The sequence below is a fragment of the Sander vitreus genome, unplaced genomic scaffold (genome assembly GCF_031162955.1).
Source record: "Sander vitreus isolate 19-12246 unplaced genomic scaffold, sanVit1 ctg417_0, whole genome shotgun sequence".
In the NCBI taxonomy this organism is placed as follows: domain Eukaryota; kingdom Metazoa; phylum Chordata; class Actinopteri; order Perciformes; family Percidae; genus Sander; species Sander vitreus.
In genome coordinates, this window is record NW_027595539.1 from 476 (window position 1) to 23,829 (window position 23,354).

The window sequence follows — 23,354 nt, forward strand, 5'->3', positions numbered from 1 at the left end:
CGGTGTGTTCAGGGACCAGGCAGCTAGCGAATCAAGGAGAGATGCCTGCCATTTGAGACAAAAATGAAACTGCGCTGAAACCATGCAGGAACTCATAGTGCACCTTTAACTCGATGTACTTGTACTTTACTTGAGTATTAAATAATCTACAGCACTTAAATAATTAAAACAATTTGTAAGTATAAAAGAGAAATAACAAAATATAATGTAAGCATTTAAATGTATGTTATCACCAGACTCCATTTAAATAAAATAGCAATTTCATGATTATCAAACAAACTTCATTTATAGTCGATAGAAAAAGAAAAAATAAATACCAAAAGCCGTCTTGGTTGATCTTTCCACTGTTCCAACAATCACCACTCTGGTTTGGTTGAAATAAACTCTTAATTCACCCATTTACATGTGGAAATATGCTGGGACTATACACGCTAAAAGTCCTGATTATTGACATGGAGTCTGGTGGGTTTGGTGATGGTGATTTTGGGGCTGTTTCATGTTAAACTAAAAGGATCTTACTCTTTAACTAAAAGCTCTATCTCTGTAGGTAATGTTGTCAGACTCTTAGAATAATAATCTGAGTCTGTCAGCGGCAACAACAGAACTTTTAGTGGATGGAAACTTTACCTTTTAATTAGGAGTTTAAACACAGACACAACAGGAAGAATACATCCATCAAATCAAGTCACTAATAATCAGCATGTGGCCTTGTTTTATTTAATCTTGCATTTAATTGTTCCACATTCCAAAACATTTTTAAAAAATGGAATCATTGACATCAAAATCAGCTGTTTGCTTTCTATTTTCTGACTTTGTATTACATCATCAGTGTCTTCACTTTCAGTCTGAACAGACCTCAACAGTCACAGAAAATACAAACAGTGAATATCAAATGTAAAATATAGATTAATAAATGAAAAGTCCACAAAGGACAAAATATGTTAAACTACAAAACAACAATAACTAGATAGCATAACATTTTAAATGGCTGACTTCCGATTGTCGGAGCTAATGAAAGTAAACTGAAAATACAGTATGTCTGAAATTATGAGACAAAATGTGTGTACCAAATTTTGCGAATATCAGAGCAACTATGTCCAAATTAAGGCCTTCTGTGCATTAGGGGTGCTATGGAGCCGCTCAACATGCATGGTCATATCTATCTATCACATTCAAGCCAGCAATGCAGTGTCGCCTCAGCTTTTCAGCACCCATTATTCACAACACAATTTCTTTCAGAAATTGGAATCTTTAGTTTCCATATGTTCCTTTACTTATTAATTGAAAAGAAATAAAATAACATAACATTGTAACAGCTAGAGCCACGTGATATGAGGAAAAGATGCAACAGGCCATGAGTTTTCGAGCATCCCAAGCCCCGAAAAAATGCTAAATTAGCCTGCCAGGAAAATAATAAAACTTTCATAAACAACAGGTTCCTCGCACTTTCAGTGCCAGGGAGGGACCGCTAATAACTGGAGACTATGTATGAGTCAGACTAAAACAATAACAGGAACAAATCTGTAATAAAACAGTCTCAGTAAGTAATCGTTAAAACACGAGACTGGAGAAACAGCATCTGACCCACTAACAGGGCTATTCCTTCAAAGGGAGGGAGCGTAATATGTAGTCGTAGCCAGGATAACATCCATGCTGTTCAGAAGATGAAGTTACTGCTGGTCAGCCTTCAATGTGGAGAGAAGATCAGAATATAACAACACAGCTATCAGGGCATGAGGAGGAGGCAGGAGGAAACAGCTTGGCTCTCAAACATCTTCACTACGAGGCAGTGTGAATCCGCTGGTGGTGAGATTTAAGGCTACCACTGTGAGAAAAATTTTTTCCCACATTGTTCACACCAGTATGGCTTCTCTCCAGTGTGAACACGTTGGTGAGATTTAAGGCTACTACTCTGAGAAAAAGTTTTCCCACATTGTTCACACCAGTATGGCTTCTCTCCACTGTGAATGCGCTGGTGAGATTCAAGGTTACTACTCTGAGAAAAAGTTTTCCCACATTGTTCACAGCTGTAAGGTTTATCTCCAGTGTGAATAAGCTGATGTGTTTTTAGGCTACTCTGATGACGGAAAGCTGCCCCACATTGATCACAGTTGTATGGCTTCTCTCCAGTGTGAATGCGCTGGTGAGATTTAAGTTCACCACTCTGAGAAAAAGTTTTCCCACATTGTTCACAGCTGTAAGGTTTATCTCCAGTGTGAATGAGTTCATGTTTTATTAGGCTACTCTGATGACGGAAAGCTGCCCCACATTGATCACAGTTGTAAGGTTTATCTTCAGTGTGAATGCGTTGGTGTGTTTTAAGGTTACTACTCTGAGTAAAAGTTTTCCCACATTGTTCACACCAGTACGGCTTCTCTCCAGTGTGAACACGTCGGTGGTTTTCAACATCTCCTTGAGTGTTGAAAGCTTTCTCACATAGATCACAGCTGTACGGCTTCTCTCCAGTGTGACTGCGTTGATGTTTTTTTAGGGAACTCAGTACTGTGAAAGCTGCCCCACATTGATTACAGCTGTAAGGTTTGTCTCCAGTGTGAATGCGTTGATGGATTTTTAGGATATCCTGGCGTTTGAAAGCTGCCCCACATTGATCACAGCTGTGTAGATTCTGTCCTGTGTGAACTCTCTGATGAATCTTTAAATATCCAGATGTTGTGAAGGATTTGTCACAGTGCTGACAGTGGTGACGTTTGGGTCCCTCTCCTCCTCTCTGTTTCTATAACAGACAAAAATAGAGAGAGTTAGTGACCGACCTTTTTTTTTTTTTTTTTAAGTTGCTCTCACAATTTTCCGTCTTTGTACTTAAATTTAACATCAAAATTAAGGAAATTCTATACTGTATATATCATATATTCGGCCTTTATTCATATTTGCTCTAAGTTTTTTTTAACGTTTATGCACACTGCTAAAGAGCTGCTAAACAAATTTTGATGATAGCTTTATTGTTAGGCTTAAGGTCCATTTAAAAACATAAAACATCTAAAAGGACATGCCTCTAAGTAAGCACGGTAATGCGCCTCTAAGCCAGGACTTTTAACATGTAGTGAGCCTTCTACTGTAACTTCTTTTGTTTAACATTGCGTGTTTACACACCAGTTTTTCCCATACATAGGTTTTACTTGAGCGCCCGCCCAGGTAGATTGTGAGCCGCCCAGGTAAATAAAATTTGAATTACAATTTTTTCCAATCAGTGTATTTTTCAGCGCACACAGAACCTCATGAAGCCGTGCGTGCATGACAGCATCACCGCTGCACATCAGGCTCAGAGGCTATCGTTAGTAGTACCGTAAGCATGCTCCATATCTTTATAACGGAGCTAACCAGAGCTGACTGGAGCTAACCGCTAACGGAGCTAATCGTTGCTAACAGAGCCTTCAGTTCTCTGTGCCTTTATCCATTAACTGCATTTATAGACTCCAGCCCGAATAAAACCTGTAATTTTATTAAATTGGCTGTAAAAGTTTTAAACTATAACTCAGAGTTGTTTGAATGATAGAAATCTGCTCAGATGAAATCTTTATGAGTGAAACAGGACATGTCAGAACAAAATGTTTAGGATCCCAAAAACACAGATTAAAACTTAAAACGAGGTAAAGTTAGAAAGATATTCACAGATTCGAACTTCCGGGATGAATAACTTCTGAGCAAAACGTTATTAAATAACAAATGACACATCTTTTCTACCATAGTAAGGTTAACAACGAGCTACAAACACATTTTCATCAAAATGAGCCATCCTCCAACCTGGAGAAATAACATTGGTCTCTACGAGCAGCCGGCGGTGAGACGGCAGTAAGACGAGTGCTTAGGGACCGTCTCTACAACACCGAAAAGAGATACAACAAGAATATTTATTCATTTAATGATTAAATAAGGTAGTGTGTCCAAACTTGCATCAATTATAACTTGTCTCCTGCTAGTTGCACTACAGCAGATACTCAAAAAAAAGCATAATCATAATTTGGGGGAATATTTTATGCCAAAAAGACTTAATATTTTAATAATTAAAAAGAGAAGTGTCTCTAAACTTAGCTCACACATAATTAGTCTTCTGCTGGTTGTACTACATCAATTACTTTTAAAAAAATAGGCATATGCATAGTTTTGGGGAATATTTTTTGCTAAACAAATGTAATATCTATCATAATTACAGAGTAATGTCTCCAAAACTACTCCACACATACAAGCCCGCCTGCTGGTTGTACTACAACATGTAGTTTTCAAAAATAATCATATCCAAATTTTAGGGGATATTGGTTTATTTTTTTATTTTAGAAAGAAAAATCTGTTTTTTTCAATGAAGATAACAAACTAATGAGAAATACAGTCTAGACATTGTTAATGTGGTAAATGACTGATTAGAGAAGGTAGAAAACTGGCCTTCCTTTGAGCTAGTTGAGTATCTGGAGCATCATCATTTGTGGGTTTGATTATACTCTTAAAATGGCCAGAAAAAAAGAACTTTCTTCTGAAACTCGACAGTCTATTCTTCTTCTGAGAAATGAAGGGTATTCCATGCGAGAAATTGCCAAGAAACTGAAGATGTCCTACAACGGTGTGTACTACTCCCTTCAGAGAACAGCACAAACAGGCTCTAACCAGAATAGAAGGAGAAGTGGGAGGCCCCAGTGCACAACAAAGCAAGAGGACAAGTACATTAGAGGCTCTAGTTTGAGAAATAGACGCCTCACAGGTCCTCAACTGGCAGCTTCATTAAATGGTACCCCCAAAACGCCAGTCTCAACGTCCACAGTGAAGAGGCGACTCCGGGATGCTGGCCTTCTAGGCAGAGTGGCAAAGAAAAAGCCATATCTGAGACTGGCCAATAGCTCGTTGTTAACCTTACTACGGTAGGAAAGACGCATCGTTTGTGATTTAATAACATTTCGCTATAGAGTAATTGATCTCGGAAGTTCAAATCTGTATCTTTCTAACTTTACCGAAGAAAACAAACAAACTATGATCTAACATACAAAATGAACAAGAATTTACTTTAGATAGCTGGAGTCTTATGTGATTAAACAGGAGTTAGGAGGAGACAGTGTTAAGATTCATAATAACTGGCTGTATGGATCAAAATACTATAGTATAGTATTATATAGTTGTTAATCTAATATTTGGGCTCCAGGTAATCAGGTATTTTATCTGTTGAACCGTTAACGTTTTGCCAAAAAAACAGATTTAATTGACAAAGCACACCATGGCTCCACTTTCCTTTCATTTGTTTTAAATTCAACGAGCAATTTGTTGTATTTAGCAGAATACTAAGCAGCAGAAAGTTTCATCTGACTAGTTTATTACTGAACCAAGCAATCACGCGCCGCGTCGTCACATCCTGCGCCACCCACCACCACAAGTACATTTTTAACTTGTGGGAAACACTGTAAACAAACAGAACTTGTGATGTTTCCCCTCACACTGCTAACGTTAATGAAATCTCCGTCGCTCGGCAGTGAAATGCTGTCAGTCCGTCAGCTCTGTTAGTCCGTTAACAAACCAACATTATGTTTATCCTGTTGTCATATTGCTTATTACCAGAGTAAGGCAAGCCACTTGGAAAGTGTAGAGAGCTAAGCTACCAGTTACTCCACATTAAATAAAGCTTAGGTCGAGTTTAAAAATGTTAAAACAATGCTGATCTCTGATGTCAATGTACTTTTATGTTTTAATGTATTCACAACATACGCTGCAGCTGGGTTAGGCAGAAGAATTGTATCAATACTGTTAGACCCAATTAATAGCCTTCTCTTTCATACTGATTCCACTTGAGCAGTAAAAATCAGCTTCTTCATGTTAATTAAATCATGTCTGTCTGCTCTCCTAAGATTGGGGGTGGGGGGGTTCTTTTATCACACGGCAGGAAGAGACCTTTTGTCTATCCTTCTTGGAGCCTGCTGGCGTGCAGACTAGATTAGAACAAATTCCTTATTATTCCTGTAGCTTGAAAAGAATTGGCACCCACATGGTCGGATCTCTGTGTGACCGGGAGTTACCTCAAAACACATGGATTTGGAAATAGGTTTTTGTCATGCCATTTTCTTATTAAATCTTTTTGTTAATCTTCATTGGACCAAGCCTCTCATTCCTCAAAATTCAAGAAAACGCAACACTATAAACTGAAGCTAATGTTAGCCCCCCAAGATAAATGTAGCAAGCTAAGCTTTGTTTTGTTCCTAGAACATAATGTTCCCAGAACCATTTTGTTCTCGTGTTCCAACTGGACCAATTTGGGGATTATTAAGTTCCTCTGGCTGCAGTTCCTGTAACTCTTTCAGCTCCTACTTCAGGGCAGGGTCTTTTCTGCATAGTGCTGGTTAGATGGCTGAGATTATAATAACAAAAGGTCAGTTCCTACGGCCACTTGGCCAGTGTGAATGCAAATGGGAAACCAGTTTTGGGGGAGAGTAGTTAGTAGAACTGTTTAGAAGTGGACTGTTCCTAGAACTACGGTCCTGGAACTACTTTGTGGTCTACATATGAAAAAAACTGTGAAATCTCCCTTTATTGCGTTCTCATGAAGACAATGAAGCTTTCACAAATCTAAAAGTGTGTTTTAGACATAATTCCTAATTGACCTTAATGACTAACACTCTTTCAATACAGTCAGAGGTTAAAAAAACAGAGGATCAGTCACTCAGCAATGGAAGTTAAGTTTCCTGCTGAATCAGACGCTAACTTCAGCGTGGTGTTTGTCTGTTGGTTAGTTTTGGAGGGAAACGTTCCATTGTTTGTTCCTCTCTCTCTAGAAACACGTCTTTCCATTCCCACATTTGATCTCTAACAACAGAATGAACAGATGATACACAGAGGGTTGTGAATATGTTACATTCCACATTAAATCCTATGAGGAGAACTCATTTATTTGTCATAAATTGTAACACTGTTTATGTATCTGTGTACTCACTTTAGACATTAGTTGTGTCCATCCTTATTCTCTTTCTTTTCTTACATCACGTCATCTAAATGAGTGATATAGTAGGTCTACACCACACTATATACTTTACAAAGAGCCAACCATTTCACACCAGCAAGCATTTGGTGCGCCAGCGGCAGAAACCTGGTCCAGCCAGTAAGGTTATATGATAGGAGAACACTGACCTGAACATGGCTGCTATCAGAGTCCCAGTCTGCTGCTTGTCTTCTGGGGACCTGGTTGCTCCTCTGCTCCTGGTTCTGGTTGTCCTCCTCCATTCCTCTCTGGTCCTGAAGTCCAGCAGATCTCCACTGGGGCTGCTGGACTCACTCTGGATTCTGTTCAGTACAAATCAAAGCAGCAGAGATATTCAGGAGCTGCTGTCTGCTCTCCTTTTCCTCACATCCACACACAACTAAAACAGTCTGAAACTCAAAGCAGCGGCTGTGAAACGGTTCCATTTCCTATATGTTCTTCACAATAAAAGCCCCCCGTTATTTTCTTATTTAAATGCTTTTATTATGAAGTGTCCCTGAACCGTAAAGTTCCAGAATGACAGGCAGCTCTGTCTTCTATTCTCTGTGACTGCCGTGTAAAAGAGCAGTTCTTAAAGGGTTTACCTGAGTGTGTGCAGGTTTACCTGGAGCTCTGTCTTCTTAAAACTCACTAATAACAAACAACACAGCTGTCCCGCCGCCAGACACACGTCACAGTGAAGACACCAGACTTCCTGTTTCCTCCCAGTCAGGGTTTTTCAGATTAAAAGTTTAAAATGAAAGAACGTCACCGCCTGGAGGTCAGGAGGGGAAACAACAGATACACATTCAGTTAATGAATCAGTTAGTGGTGGACTGGAACGGAGTACATTACTCAAGTACTGGACTTAACTCGAGGTACTTGTACTTTACTTGAGTATTAAGTAATGTACAGCATTTTAATAACTAAAATAATGTAGAAGTATATGGAGAAATAACTAAATATAGATTCATTTGGAGCATTTGAACGTATTTTTCATTTTCAATCATTCACTTCATTTGACTGGAATCACAAGCACCAAAGCATTCTTCATCATCTTAGTGCTCATGATATTGATAAAAGAAAAGGAGAAAATGATGCCGCTTCCCTTGACTTAAATCCAGCCAAGTAACCATGGAGCTTTATTCTTTGCAGCTAGCCGGCTCCAGAGCGGGCTAACAGCCGGGCTAACAGCCGGGCTAACAGCCGGGCTAACAGCCGGGCTAACAGCCGGGCTAACAGCGGGCTAACAGCCGGGCTAACAGCCGGGCTAAGATTAATCCTGGAGTCTGACTATCTGAATGTGTTCTGCTTTATTTTTATTAACATGCATTACTTGTCACTATTGCTGTCACAAGTTTGATGTAAATCCTACTATTGCAGTTCTTTACAAGGTAAGAAATGGTTGCACTGGCACCGGAGATAAAGTGGGACAATGCGGAGGAAAGGGGCTTCTCCTCCGCTGCTCTCCCCGTGAATATGCCCCGTGCAACATGGAGAGGCGGGGGGAGGCAGGGGGGTCCTCCCACACCGTGCAGCGGACTCTAAAGGAGACTTTTAGCGTCAATAACGACGACAATGGCACCTGACCAAACGTCCGTATTTTACCAGATGGGAGTGGGAATGTGTTGGAACGCCACAAAGCCTCTTAATCTTTTTATTTTGGTGCTGTCACGCATCTGGGAGTGAGAAAAAAAGCCTGAATAATAATAATAATAGGCTATATTGTTTTACAGATATGCTTACAGTGTGTTTTGAAGTCACTTACTTCTTTTTCTAGTTTTTGTCCAGTCATCTTTGTTCTGTATGAACATTATTTGTAGAAAGATATTTAAAATTAGACATAGCTTATAGAGATTGGTGCATATGGTTGTAAAACATATTCTCTCATTGTGAATACGGGTTTGGAATTAAGCCGAGTCCTTAGGGTAAATTTCCCGAGGAACATTAATTCCCTCTGCTCACTTTTAAGGCAAAGTAGGCTAAATAATAAAATGTTTATTTATGTAGTGCTTTACAGGCTCCTCAAAGACACTTTACAGTAAAACCAGCACATTTAGCAGATAAAAACAGATACAGCAATACAACCAACACATAAAACAAGCATATTAAAAACTATTAAAACACAGTGTACAACTTAGTAAAAATGTGGAGTGACTAGTAAGTAGATCTTTATAAATCCTTACGCATTCAGTCGGTCCACTATTGTCTGTTGGGCTTTTTCTCTCTGTCTGATAACAAGAGCCGTAGCCTATTTCCCTTTCTGAATATTAAATGTTTCACCTCCTCGTAATTTTCCATTAACAGCTGCTGCTCAGCAGGTGAAACATATGCCGCACGCGTCTTCTCCATTTCTGCATCAGTAAATCTGTGATGGATACCGTGGTCTATTTAAGAAAGTCGTGGACGTGCACTTATCCCAGCTATCTACACCTGGCTGACACAGCTTCACCTTCTCATCCTGGCTCGGCAAACGTGCAACCGATTAAGCCGCGATGAGCGGACCACACTAAGTCAAGCTGCGCTTTTTCAGTTATCCTGGATTTCTTCATTCTACTTTTGTGCAACAGGCCCCAGGTGTGGTCCTTCGCACCCCGGGGCTGAGTCAGCTAACAGAACTAGCTAATGTCGGCTCACCACAGCTGATATTAATCAATGAAATCCAGAAAAATATTATCTTTTAAAAAAGGTCCCATGGCATGAAAATTTCACTTTGAGGTTTAACATTAATATGAGTTCCCCCAGCCTGCCTATGGCCCCCCAGTGGCTAGAAATGGTGATTGGTGTAAACCGAGCCCTGGGTATCCTGCTCTGCCTTTGAGAAAATGAAAGCTCAGATGGGCCAATCAGGAATCTTCCCTTTATGACATCATAAGGGGAAAGGTTACCTCCCCTTTCTCTGCTTTGCCCGCCCAGAGAATTTGGCCCGTCCATTAAAAAGAGAGAGACATCATGGCTTGTAAACGAGCAAAGTGGCAGTTGGTCAAGGCCACACGCCACCCCCCTCCTCCTCAATAGCTACAGACACAGAAATGGCACATACTAAGGAAAACTCATTGTGGGACTGGCTCTAGTGGCTGTAATTCTGCACCAAGGCTGAATTTCTGGAAAGAGACTTCAGATACAGTATTAGGGGACCACTAAGGTCTATATAAAAGAGACTTCAGATACAGTATTAGGGGACCACTAAGGCCTATATAAAAGAGACTTCAGATACAGTATTAGGGGACCACTAAGGCCTATATAAAAGAGACTTCAGATACAGTATTAGGGGACCACTAAGGTCTATATAAAAGAGACTTCAGATACAGTATTAGGGGACCACTAAGGTCTATATAAAAGAGACTTCAGATACAGTATTAGGGGACCACTAAGGCCTATATAAAAGAGACTTCAGATACAGTATTAGGGGACCACTAAACTATATAAAATCATCCAAAAAGCAGCATGTCATAGGACCTTTAATATTTGAATTTTCACCGAGGACGTAGAAGTAAAAAGTGCTTTAAAACAAACTTTTGGGGGCTCAGTTCTTAATGTAAACATGAACCTGGTGAAATATAAAACATATCTGAGGGTTGCTTCTTGCTTGTATAATTTACAGCAGAAGTTCTCTGAAAATCTCTTCTCTATACAAGCTAAACTGGTATTGGAACTGAAATTTCCCTAACCTGATTGGAATCAAATCTGGACCTTGTGAATTGAAATCGAATCGATTAAGAACATCATTGGCACCCCACACGTGCAATAACAGCTATGAAAAAAAACAATAACTCAGAGTGCAATAACAGAAAGCCCAGTGTCGCTGTCAGCTGGTGGAGTCTCCAGAGGCTGGTTTTAGAACGTAAGAGACGTCTCCTGTTTCAACAGCCAATAGAGAAGACAGCTGGTAAAGTCAGCTACAAACTATTAAAAAAAAGATCCAGAATCCATTTTGTTTCTATGTTACAAACTGTCAGCTGGTGGAAATGAGTTTGTATGAGGCACCATCCTACTTACATCATATTTACACACGCACAAGTGAAATGCTCTCACACACACTAATGAGCTGCTCACTTATCTATCCTGTGCAAACAGAAAAGAAAAGCAAACTAGGTCGTTTATATAAATAAGAGGGCCTATGATTGACCCCAGTGGGACCCCACACAAAATGTTTGCTTTGTGAAAAGAGAACTTTTGATTGTGTTTACGATTACTTAAGTACTCACGTAACCATTGAATAACTGAACCTTGAAAGCCACAGGAAGTTAGTTAAGTGAGTTCATGATTAACTTTATCAATGCTGATATGATCCTATTAATAAGTTGTAAAATAGCCCCAAAAATAATGTTGTTGCTTGTATAAGATGTTGTTTTCTCTGTTCAGTTTAACTGCTGACTGAAACTCCTTCCAATCAGCACTGTCATCAGTCTCAGGATCAGAAGAGTCTCCAGTCTGGTCTTCAGTCTCTGGTTGTAAAAGTGGATGTGATGTGAGTTCCTGGCTGGTTCTGGTCCTCCACAGTCCTCTCCATCTGCTTCTGTTTCCATGTTTTCAGTTTGTACTAATACACCACATTAATTGTCCTTAGACTAAATTCAAACAACATTTAAGTAGAGATCAGCGTCCACAGTTTACAGATTACAGCGTTCAGAGCATAGACTAAAATGGATAGAAAGGCCATTGAACTGTTTCCCGTGGTCATTTGATTGGCACACAACAAAATGGCGATTGTTGTAAGTTGTTATGGTGACAATATCCATCAGTGAGGCTGTAAACAATGTCGCAGCTCGCTGGCAGGAGAGCCACCCAACGCAGCTCGGGAGATGTTCCGGAGTTGCAGGGAGTGACTAGGGACAGTAAGACCCAGTGACAATGGGTCAACAACAATTAGATGTTAAATTGTTGTTGACATATGTCATCGACTGTAGCGATCGTAATGCGTGTCCTTTCAGTGTGTGTTCTAAATGTTTGCATTCTCTGTATGTGATTTTGGGGATTTTATCTCAATGTTTGGGTGAGGTTGGTGTGGTTTGAAAATTGGGCCGGTGTGTTACAAATGCCAGGGCTGTTTATTGATACCAGTCCCTCACTGGACCCAGCCCGCTGTTCAGCTCATTCTCTGTAACCGATGCAGCATGACAGCACGGTGGAACCAGCCAGCTGGAGAACAACTTGTTATTTGGCTAACATTAGCTTGCTAACTCTGCCTTAATGTCACCAACTCGCCACATCGTTCACAGAAAACGAGCCGAATAAAGCCGTTACTCGTGGCGATAGCAGTGTGCTTTGTGTGGATGAAGCATGAAGTTAATTTGACTCATTTAGCCTCAGCTCCACGACTCACCGGAAGTCGGCTTATGCTGAAGTTTATACGTTACCATGGCAATGGTACACATAAAAATGGCTGCCACTATGACCATTACGCTACGTTGATCTGAATGGAAATGGCCTTTCTATCCATTTTATTTCTATGGTTCAGAGAGCTCCAACCTGGCTGAGATTCTCTGGCTGCTGCTGGTCCACACTGGAGCTCCACTCCTGCTGCTTTCTGATGTCACTAACACAGGAAGTAGACGCTTCCTCTCCCGTGTGTTGTTTCATGTGATGTTTTAAATGGCTACTCAGTCTAAAAGATTTCTTACAGACTGAGCAGCTGAAAGGTTTCTCTCATGTATGAGTCATCACGTGAGTCTTCAGATGGTACTTGTAGCAAAATCTTTTCCCACACTCAGAGCAAATAAAAGGTTTCTCTCCTGTGTGGATTCTCATGTGTGCCTTTACACTTCCACTCTGTGTAAAAGATTTCTTACAGAATGAGCAGCTGAAAGGTTTTTCTCCTGTATGAGTTATCATGTGTGTCTGCAGATGGTGCTTGCGGCCAAATCTTCTCCCACACTCAGAGCAGCTGAAAGGTTTTTCTCCTGTGTGAGTCAGAATGTGTCTCTTCAGATGGTGCTTGTGGCCAAATCTTCGACCACACTCCGAACAGCCGAATGTTTTCTTACGTCTTGAATCATGTTTCAGAGAGTTTAAAGCTGACTGAGGTTCTCTGGTCTCCTTCCAATCAGCACTGTCATCAGTCTCAGGTTCAGTCTCTGGTTGTAAAAGTGGATGTGGATGTGAGTTCCTGGCTGGTTCTGGTCCTCCACAGTCCTCTCCATCAGCTTCTGTTTCCATGTGTTGAGTTTGTCTCTGATGAAGCTGTGAGAACTGAGCTTCCTCTTCATCATCTTCACTCTTCACAGGGACAGGAGTGAATGGGAACTTGGTGATATCAGCCTCCTCCAGCCCTTGAAGCTGCTCTCCCTCCTGACTGCTACATGTTGAATCATGTTTCAGAGAATTTAAAGCTGACTGAGGTTCTCTGGTCTCCTTCCAATCACAAGTCTCAGGTTCAGAAGAGTCTCCAGTCTGGTCTTCAGTCTCTGGTTGTAAAAGTGGATGTGAGTTCCTGGCTGGTTCTGGTCCTCCACAGTCCTCTCCATCAGCTTCTGTTTCCATGTGTTGAGTTTCTCTGCTGGCTGGAGGCTCTGCCTCTCTGTTCTCCTCAGTTTGACTCTGATGAAGCTGTGACGACTTACGACCAATACATTTATGTTTTTTGACCTGTACACGCCGGGCAAATATTCTGTCACAATCACTGCAGCTGAAAGGTTTATCTCCTGTGTGTATTCTCATGTGTTGTTTCAGGCTTCCTCTCTGCGTAAAAGATGTCTTACAGACTGAGCAGCTGAAAGCTTTCTCTCCTGTGTGAGTTATCATGTGTCTCTTCAGGTGTGTCTTGCAGCCAAATCTTTGATCACAAACTAAGCAGCTGAAAGGTTTTTCTCCTGTGTGAGTTCTCAAGTGGTTTTTCAGATTTGAACTGTGGTTAAATCTTTTTCCACACTCAGAGCAAATAAAAGGTTTTTCTCCTGTGTGGATTCTCATGTGTTTCTTTACACTTCCTCTCTCTGTAAAAGATTTCTTACAGACCGAGCAGCTGAAAGCTTTCTCTCCTGTGTGAGTTATCATGTGTGTCTTCAGATGTGTCTTGTAGCAAAATCTTTTTCCACACTCAGAGCAGCTAAAAGGCTTTTCTCCTGTGTGGATTCTGGTGTGTTTCTTTAAATCTCCACTCTGTTTAAAATATTTCTTACAAACTGAGCAGCTGAAAGGTTTTTCTCCTGTGTGCATTCTCATATGTTTCTTCAGATGTGTCTTGAAGACAAATCTTCTCCCACACTCAGAGCAGCTGAATGTTTTCTTACATCTTGAATCATGTTTCAGAGAGTTTAAAGCTGACTGAGGTTCTCTGGTCTCCTTCCAATCAGCACTGTCATCAGTCTCAGGTTCAGAAGAGTCTCCAGTCTGGTCTTCAGTCTCTGGTTGTAAAAGTGGATGTGGATGTGAGTTCCTGGCTGGTTCTGGTCCTCCACAGTCCTCTCCATCAGCTTCTGTTTCCATGTGTTGAGTTTGTCTTTGATGAAGCTGTGAGGACTGAGCTTCCTCTTCATCATCGTCACTCTTCACAGAGACAGGAGTGAATGGGAACTTGGTGATATCAGCCTCTTCCAGCCCTTGAAGCTGCTCTTCCTCCTGACTGCTCCGCAGTTCCCCCTGTTCCTCTTTAATGTGTGGGGGGGGTTCTGGCTCTGGCTCCTGCTGGTCCACACTGGAGCTACACTCCTGCTGCTCTGGGGGAACCTCTTCTTTAACCACCGACAGCTGCTGAACATCTGCAGGAAACGGAATGAAACAGACACATTACTGACCACCACTCAAACTAAACTCAAACCAATAATAATGAGAGGTAGTTTGTATCGTCATAGATATGAAAACTTACAAATTTAGTCTAACAAACTGATATAAAGTAGCATAGCACAACTGAAATGGCTATGACATGGATTTATTTCATCACTGGAGTAATATGCAGTTAAGATAATTACTGGCAAATGTATTTTTGCATCAGTGTGGGGCAAGAAAAATAATAGAAACGCAGGGCTCCAGCCTATGTAAATGGCTTGAAGTTTATAGTAGTGCGTTGGTGTATGCGTCAATCTCTTCAAGAGAATAGCAGGGCCGGCATGTGTGTGTGGTAGAGAGAGTGAGAGAGTGATGGTGATTATTTACAGAGTGCGTAGTGACTCAAGTCATAGTGAGAGAAACAAAGTGTCTACTCTGTTCAGTCTGACCATGGTTGGAAATCGTGTAGCAGGAAAAGTTAACCCTCTCCTTGATTTCATGTTGTTTATGGAGGAGAAGAGTTGGGGGAAATGCAACGCTACCAAGCCATGGCCGAGCGACGTGCGTGCAGCTATCGAAAAATGCAACTGGACGTCGCGACGACGCACCTCGCTCGGCCTGGCTAACTTTTCCTGCTACAGATTTCCCATCGTGGTCAGAAAGCACAGGGGAGACACTTTGTTTCTCCCACTATGCCTCTAGAGTCGCTACTCGATCCGAAGCTAAACTGCTTCTTTTACACTTCTGGTTAAATGCTAAACAAACTTTGTTGTCAGTACAATATGTGTAATGATTAGGTTGAATCTAATTTCAATATACTTATGTTCATGCTTAATCAGGGTTTCCCGCAGCACTTTGCAGCTAAGGCGGCCACCTAAAGTAACACGCGCCTGCTGCCTTAACTACGTCATCATAAAAAAAAAAAAGCTATATCCGTGGAACCGAAATGAGGAACCGAAATTTGCGTTCTAATCCGGTCCGATTCCTACCGGTTGCGTTGTAACCAGTTCCATAGTGGAACCGGGTTTCGGTACCCTAACCCTACTTAGGAGTCACTTCCAGCCAAACCATCCTACAAGATGACCTGAATAACTTCTACGCCCGCTTTGAAGCCATCAACACCAACCATCACAGGGTTCTGACCACAGGGGGCATACAAGACACACCAGTCTCAGTGTCATCGGTCGAGGTGTGTGCTGCTCTGAGGAAATTAAACTCATGGAAGGCAGCTGGCCCTGATAACATCCCTGGGTGAGCACTCAGAATCTGCTCAGCGGAGATGGCTGATGTGCTCACAGATATCTACAATCTGTCTCTTACTCAATCATGTGCTCACCTCCTTCAAGTCCACCACCATTGTGACCCTCCGAAAGAAAAATACTGTGACCTGCTTTAACGACTATCGTCCTGTGGCACTCACCCCGATTTTGATGAAGTGCTTTGAAAGGATAGTCATGTCCCACACCAAAAGAACCATCCCAGCCACCCTGGACACATTATAATTTGCATGTCGACGGGACCGGTCCACTGATGATGCTGTCAACGCTGCCATCCACACAGCCCTCACGCATCTTGAAGGCAAGGACACATATGTGAGAATGCTATTTGTTGACTACAGTTCGGCATTCAACACAGTCATACCATACAGGCTCTCTGAAAAGCTCCTCAGCCTGGGAATGACACCCTCCCTTTGTAACTGGGTGCTGAACTTTCTTACAAACAGACCTCAGTCAGTCAGAGTAGGACAACGGACATCTGACATTTGGACTTTAAGCACAGGTCAGTGTGCCGAGTCCGCTGCTTTACACCCTCTTCACCTATGACTGTGTAGCCTCCCACACTGACCAGCATTTTAAAGTTTGCGGATGACAAACTGTGATTGGGCTGATCACTGGTGGTGAGGAGACTGCATACAGAAGGCAGGTAGCAGAACTGGTGTCAGAAAAATAATCTCTCCTTAAAGGCAGAAAAGTCCAAGGAGATGATTATCGATACTAGGAGATGGAGGAAGGTGCAGCACGCCACTATACATCGGGGGGACAGAGGTAGAGAGAGTGAAAACCTTTAAACACTGCAATATCCCCCACACACACTCCATCCTCCCGTCCTAAACTCCTGAACACTGCAATATCCCCCACACACACTCCATCCTCCCTTCCTAAACACTGCAATATCCCCCACACAGACTCCATCCTCTCCTCCTAAACTCACACCACATACAGAGCTGTCTAGGCACAGTGCACTTTATCCATATTCTTATCTCCATTTTTTAATCTCTTTTTCAAACTATTTTACTTTTTAATTGTTTGGTTTTAACTTAATTTCATTCGTTGTGTAATGAAGACTAGCAAAGCTAACTTTTCATTGCATGGTGTAAGTTGTCTTTACTGTACATTTGACAGTAAACCTGTTGAATCTTGCTAGTTTAGCTGTTCCTCTCTAGTTCTAGTAAGACTGTTATATTTGGACAATGTTGACAGTCTCCTATGTAAATGGCATGGACGTCTATTTTTATTGCAACTTAATGGAGAAAGCAGTGACATTTCTTCCATTTAAGCTAAGTATATGGTTGCTTGAATTCTCATTATCAATCAAAAAAGCAATCAAAATTCATTGATATAGCACTTTACAGCGCCAGCAGGTATCCAAAGTGTTTTACATCAGGAGCCAAGTACAAAACAACACATACAATGAAAAAAGGTTGCAAAGAAACAGGAGAGTGAAATTGTCACACCACTACTATGTATTAAAAGCCAGCCTAAACAAATAGGTTTTTTACTTTAGACCTGAAAAGAGCCACATCTTTAATCGTCCGAATATCAGGGGGTAACTTGTTCCAGAGTTTCGGGGCAGCAACTGCAAAAGCCTGATCACCCCACCGTTTATACCTAGACCTTGGGACTTCTAAAACCAGTTGATTCGAAGACCGCAATGACCGGTTGTGCTCACGCAAAGTTAGAATTTCAGACAAATACTCCGGGGCCAGGCCATTTAATGCCTTGAAAACAAACAGTAAGATCTTAAAATCAATTCTAAAATGCACAGGGAGCCAATGTAGAGAACAGGAGTGATGTGTGCACGTCTAGATGTATTTGTCAAAAAGCGAGCAGCAGCATTTTGAACAAGTTGAAGGCGTGAGATGGAGGTCTGATTCAGACCAACATAGAGAGCATTACAGTAATCCAACCTTGAACTAATAAAGGCATGAATAGCCTTTTCTAGGTCGTGCCTGCTCAGGAAAGGCTTAACTTTAGCCAGGAGACGAAGCTGGAAAAAGCTCATTCTAACAACATTGCTGATCTGTTTGTCAAATTTCATGCTGTAATCAAAAGTAACGCCCACATTTTTGACAGCTGCCCTAGTGTATGATGCCAGAGCCCCCAGGCTCAAAGCAGGACCATTTTGTGTGCCTGAGGTACTGAAAATAATACACTCAGTTTTATCTTCATTCAAATTAAGAAAGTTTTGTGACAGCCACAACTTAATATCATTAATACAACTATGCAGGGAGTTTAGTGCGACACTGTCATTTGCTTTCATAGGCAAATACATTTGCAAATCATCTGCATAACAATGAAATGACAGGTTGTGCTTGCCTATAATAGCTCCTAAAGGCAAGATATTTAAAGAAAACAGAATGGGGCCAAGAATGGAACCCTGGGGTACCCCACAGGAGAGAGGAGTAGTAAAGTAGTAGTTAGTAGTAGACGAGGAGAAGTCACCAATCATGACAGAGAAGCTCCTATTTGCCAAATAGGATCTAAACCATTGAAGTGCCGAGCCTCGGATGCCTACACACTGATCAAGGCGAGAGAAGGAGGACTGCATGGTCCACTGTGTCAAAAGCCACTGTGAGTTCTAATAGCACTAAAACAGTAGGATTCCCAGCATCTACAGACAAGGCAATATCATTATGTACTCTCAAAAGTGCAGACTCAGTGCTGTGACGTGATCTAAAACCAGACTGGAATTTTTCAAACACAGAGTTCTGTTGTAAAAAGGCTTGTACCTGTATAAAAGCAACTTTTTCCAAAACCTTTGAAAGAAAAGGCAGATGAGATACTGGTCTAAAATTAGACAACACTGTGGGGTCAAGATTAGGCTTCTTAAGAAGGGGCCTGACCACACTATGTTTAAAAGGCAGCTGGGACAGAACCTGAACTAAGAAAAGAATTTTAAAAAAGTAAGTAAACTCGACCCCAAGGTGCTATTAAAAACCTCCTTCACCATCCTGGCGGGAACAATGTCTAAGGGGCAGTTGGTAGGTTTCATGTGTTGCACTACCTCAGTAAGCAACGTCAGAGAAACTGGCTTAAATTCCTCAAACACAGCAGAGTGCACAGGAGTAGCAGGTACAAACATATTAAAATTAGCACTGGCGTTTGGCCTGACAGATGCTACTCTGTCGATAAAATAACAGAGAAACTTCTCACATGTACTGATTGAAACATCTGTCGGAGTAGAGGTGCATGGATTCACGACAGAGTTAATAGTATTAGATAGCACTCTTGGTTCATGGTAACTGCTAGCTATGACAGAAGAGAGATGCTGCATCTTTGCCTCCTTCACAGCCTTCTGGTATGCTGCTAGACTGAATAAACCCAGTGATACTTGTAAATTGCATAAGGGCCCTTAGGCAACACTGCAGGTATGTTTTTGTATCTTGTATTTGTTCTTGTTATAGACACACATACAAATGGACACACAGAGGGACACACAGAGAGACACACACGCACACACACACATATAGACACACATTAACACAGAGACACACACACACACACACACACACACACACACACACACACACACCAGAGATGTATAGTAACGAAGTAGAACTACTTCACTACTGTACTTAAGTACTAAAATTCTGTATCTGTACTCTACTGGAGTATATATTTTCGATGAGTTTAATACTTTTATTCCGATACAGTTTTTTATGTGCTGCATCATTACTCGTTACTGTTGTGAATTCCTCACGCTACAGAGACTGTAGGTTACAGTGTGTGTAGTTACGGCTACGTTAGTTACGTACTTTAGTTACGTACGTAAGTTACGTAAGAAATCCCTCAAATCCCAGAGATCGCTTCGTGTTTCTTTTCATTACGGTCGCCTGTTCAGAAGTCAGAGACGATGTAAGTTTGTACTCTTTCCATTTAGCTATTGTTAAGCTATTCCTGAGTTGTTTCAGTCTGCAGTGAGTACTGAATGTTAACCGTTTTACCCTGTGATGTGAAGCTGCTAGTTCATCTGTATTTTGCTAGCTGCTAGTTCGTCTGTATTTTGCTAGCTGCTAGTTCATCTGTATTTTGCTAGCTGCTAGTTCATCTGTATTTTGCTAGCTGCTAGTTCATCTGTATTTTGCTAGCTGCTAGTTCATCTGTATTTTGCTAGCTGCTAGTTTATCTGTATTTTGCTAGCTGCTAGTTCATCTGTATTTTGCTAGCTGCTAGTTCATCTGTATTTTGCTAGCTTGCTAACTTTCCTGTTCATCACGTTACTAGCTAGTATGTGATTTTTTGGGGGGCTTTAATCGTTACTGTGCTGGAGAGGATTTTCATTTTACTTGCACAGTGTGATAATTGTACATTTTATTTAAGTATTTGTTATTTTTAATATAGTATATATTTAATATTTGTTAATTCCTTGGGCTACAGCCTTGGCTAAACATTTGACATAATATTAACAATATGATATTCAAACACAATACTTGTACTTTCAGTACTTGAGTAGTACATTTTAAAATAAACTACTTGCAATACTTAAGTACAATACATTTGGAATACTTTAGTACTTCTACTTAAGTGTGGTGCTTAAAGAGCACTTCAACTTATACTAAAGTCACTTTTTTGACAGAGCACTTGTACTTTGACACAAGTATGGGTCTGTAGTACATTATACACGTCTGACAGAGACACACACAGAGGCACACACACACACACACACACACACACACACACACACACACACACACACACACACACACACACACACACACACACTCTCTCTAAACTTTAGTGGTTACAATACTGCGCTGTTGTGTTCCAAGGTGAACATCACTACTATGTAACCATCACCTATACAGTCCTAAGGGAATAACTATTAAATAAGAACCTTTGTTTATCCAAAAAACAGCCCCGAAATCACCATCACCAAACCCACCAGACTCCATGTAAATAATCAGTACTTTTAGCGTGTATAGAGCCAGCATATTTCCACATGTAAATGTGTGAATTAAGAGTTTATTTCAACCAAACCAGAGTGGTGATTGTTGGGACAGTGGAAGGATGAACCAAGACGGCGTTTGATAGTTTTATTGTATTTCTGTCCACTTTGAATGCAGTGTGTTTTACGATGATAAAAGTACTGATTATTTACATGGAGTCTGGTGGGTTTGGCGAAGGCCTGTTAAAGATTACAATAGATCTATGTACAAATGCTTATTTACATACGTCCTATCGTCGTATCGTTGCTGAGAGAACAGATGACAGGAAGGAGAGAAAGATCAACTGAAGGTTTAATGAACAAACCTGCTCTGTGGAACCGAAGCTGAGGGTTGAAAACAGCGTCCAGCAGCTCCCGTTGTCGCTCGACAAAGTTCCTCCTCGTACTCTGCTATCGTTCTTTCAAACAGCCCAAATATCTCTTCAGCAGCCGCAGTTAGTCGCTGCTCCACCAACGCTCTCAGCATCTGGACTTTACACATTTTACCTCTTTCTCAACACAACAGAGAGACTCTGCTAACACACCTTTCTGCTAGACGCCATCTTGTTCAGAGTGTGAAGTTAGCCGCAGTAAAGACTATAACTTCCGGTGCAGATTAGTTGCTGAGCTTCAAAATAAAAGTCCGGAAGTGTTCCAGATTTCCTCTGGAAAACACGCAGGAATATAAATGATTAAAACACACTTTTGAAGAAAATGATATCTATACACGACCAATCACAAACATCTACCAGAGCCGCATATTTTATATAAGAAGAGCAAACTATAATTCTACATAAATATGAAAAACACAGACACGGTATTACAGGCAAACACAATACAGTCGCTGCTTCCTAAAACAGGAAGGAAAACTGCCTGATGATGATTTAAGCCTTGGTACAGTTTAAACAGGTGAGTTATATAACCAGTTATTATGAAGTGTGAAATTAGCTTCATAGACCAAAACTGTTTTTTTGTACCAGGCTGTAAACATGTTTATTTCTGAGGTAAAGTTTGAATTTTTTCACATGGGGTCTATGGTAAATGACTCAAGGAAACCCAGTTAAAGAAACTGTTCAGTAACACACATAACAAACATCGTTTTCAGCATCTTACTGAGATACTAATAATCACTTAAACATATTTTACCTGACACAAGCTAGCATTAGCTTAATTCAGTATCAGGATTGTAATTTAGCTTAGTGTTAGCCTAAAACAAGGATTAATGTTACATTTTGTGATATTAAAATCAACACTTTCGTAATAGTATAATATTGTAAAACACATTTTCCATCTGTGAAATGTTATTCCATGTTGCTTAGTTTGGCAGTTCTTTCACATGAACACCCAAAAGCAGTACAAAAATCTTTTTCTATGAGTCTATGAGTTGTCTGTCTCAAGATGGCGACGGCACAGACGCACTTTAAACACATTAACTGTTCAAGTAATTTTTTAAGCAGCAGCAGACATGTTCTTGTTGTATATTTAGTTGCAGCACTGCGTTGCCGATGTGTGGAAAAGGAACTTCGTTGACACTGTTCTTGATTATGAAAAGGTTTATCACATCAAGGATTTCAGCATCATGACGGATCCTGCAGAACCCAGAGAGTACAAAGCCAATATGCACTCTGTCGTGCTGCAGCAAGAACATGGCTTATAAGGGGTACGTTTAGGTAATATGTTACAGTTTAGTAAAGTAAATAGATGTGAGTTGGCAAGTAAAGGTCTGAGTCCCTTTGAGGTCAGAGTCTTTTTGGGGGGCTCCAACACTACACATAACATCATTGATCCCACTCAGCCCCCAATCACAGAATCACATAAAACATCCTCTTCAACACATCACTCCACTGAGAGGAAAATCATTAAACTTACTTCACTAACACAGTGCTCATTATGTCTCAGCACATTTGAGCTTTATACAAACTTTAACCTTATAGGCTCTTCAGATACTCTTCACTTCAGATGATGTCCTCTATCAGGGGACAACATATTAAATGGATTTTTAGCAATAGGAGTTGAAAAAGGGGCTTGCTCCATTCCCACCACGCATCGACCTGGTATTGCAGCGCCGCCGGGAACGGTGCACCCTTCTTCTGTCTTGTGGAAAACCAAATAAGTGAGGTGAGGTGAGGCATTTGCTCTGGGAGTGCAGCGCTGCCGTAGACCAGTGGGCAATGGCCGGCTCCTTGCAATTCCCGTACTTACCAGCAAGGGAGGTCCTCACAGCACAGCTAGTGCTGTATGGGGTGAGCCCAAAGAAACAGATGCCAGCACGTGACTTTGCAAATCAGTGGCTCACCCTGGCCGCCATCAAAGACGCCATTTGGACCTCCAGAAACTTGCTGGTAAGAAAGCACATGCAGATCCCCCCCGCAGCTGTGATCAAGATGGCTGCAGCAGCGGCCCAAATGGCCCGAGCTGCAAGCGGCAGGCCAAGGACACAGCTGCAAAGAAGAATCGCCTCTGTGCCCATTCGGACGAAGGAGCCGGAGCCACACAA

General features: G+C 41.2%; 1 protein-coding gene and 2 pseudogenes across 2 annotated transcripts; 1 reads left to right on the forward strand and 2 right to left on the reverse strand.

Annotated features, from left to right (window-relative positions):
• Nucleotides 1–685: 685 nt before the first annotated feature.
• LOC144514034 (uncharacterized) lies at nt 686–7,541 on the reverse strand (annotated as a pseudogene). The gene is made up of 2 exons (XR_013501244.1): nt 7,117–7,541; nt 686–2,734 (listed from the first exon to the last, which is right to left on the reverse strand). The product of XR_013501244.1 is annotated as an uncharacterized LOC144514034 (transcript).
• Nucleotides 7,542–8,924: 1,383 nt separating this feature from the next.
• On the reverse strand, nt 8,925–21,420 carry LOC144514035 (uncharacterized). Its single transcript, XM_078245223.1, has 4 exons — nt 21,403–21,420; nt 21,184–21,265; nt 13,053–14,646; nt 8,925–11,417 (listed from the first exon to the last, which is right to left on the reverse strand). Exons 1-4 carry the CDS (start codon nt 21,418–21,420, stop codon nt 11,243–11,245), a joined length of 1,869 nt encoding a protein of 622 aa, XP_078101349.1. The 3' UTR covers nt 8,925–11,242.
• A 1,367-nt stretch (nt 21,421–22,787) lies between these two features.
• Nucleotides 22,788–22,945, forward strand: LOC144514042 (U2 spliceosomal RNA; annotated as a pseudogene).
• Nucleotides 22,946–23,354: the final 409 nt, after the last annotated feature.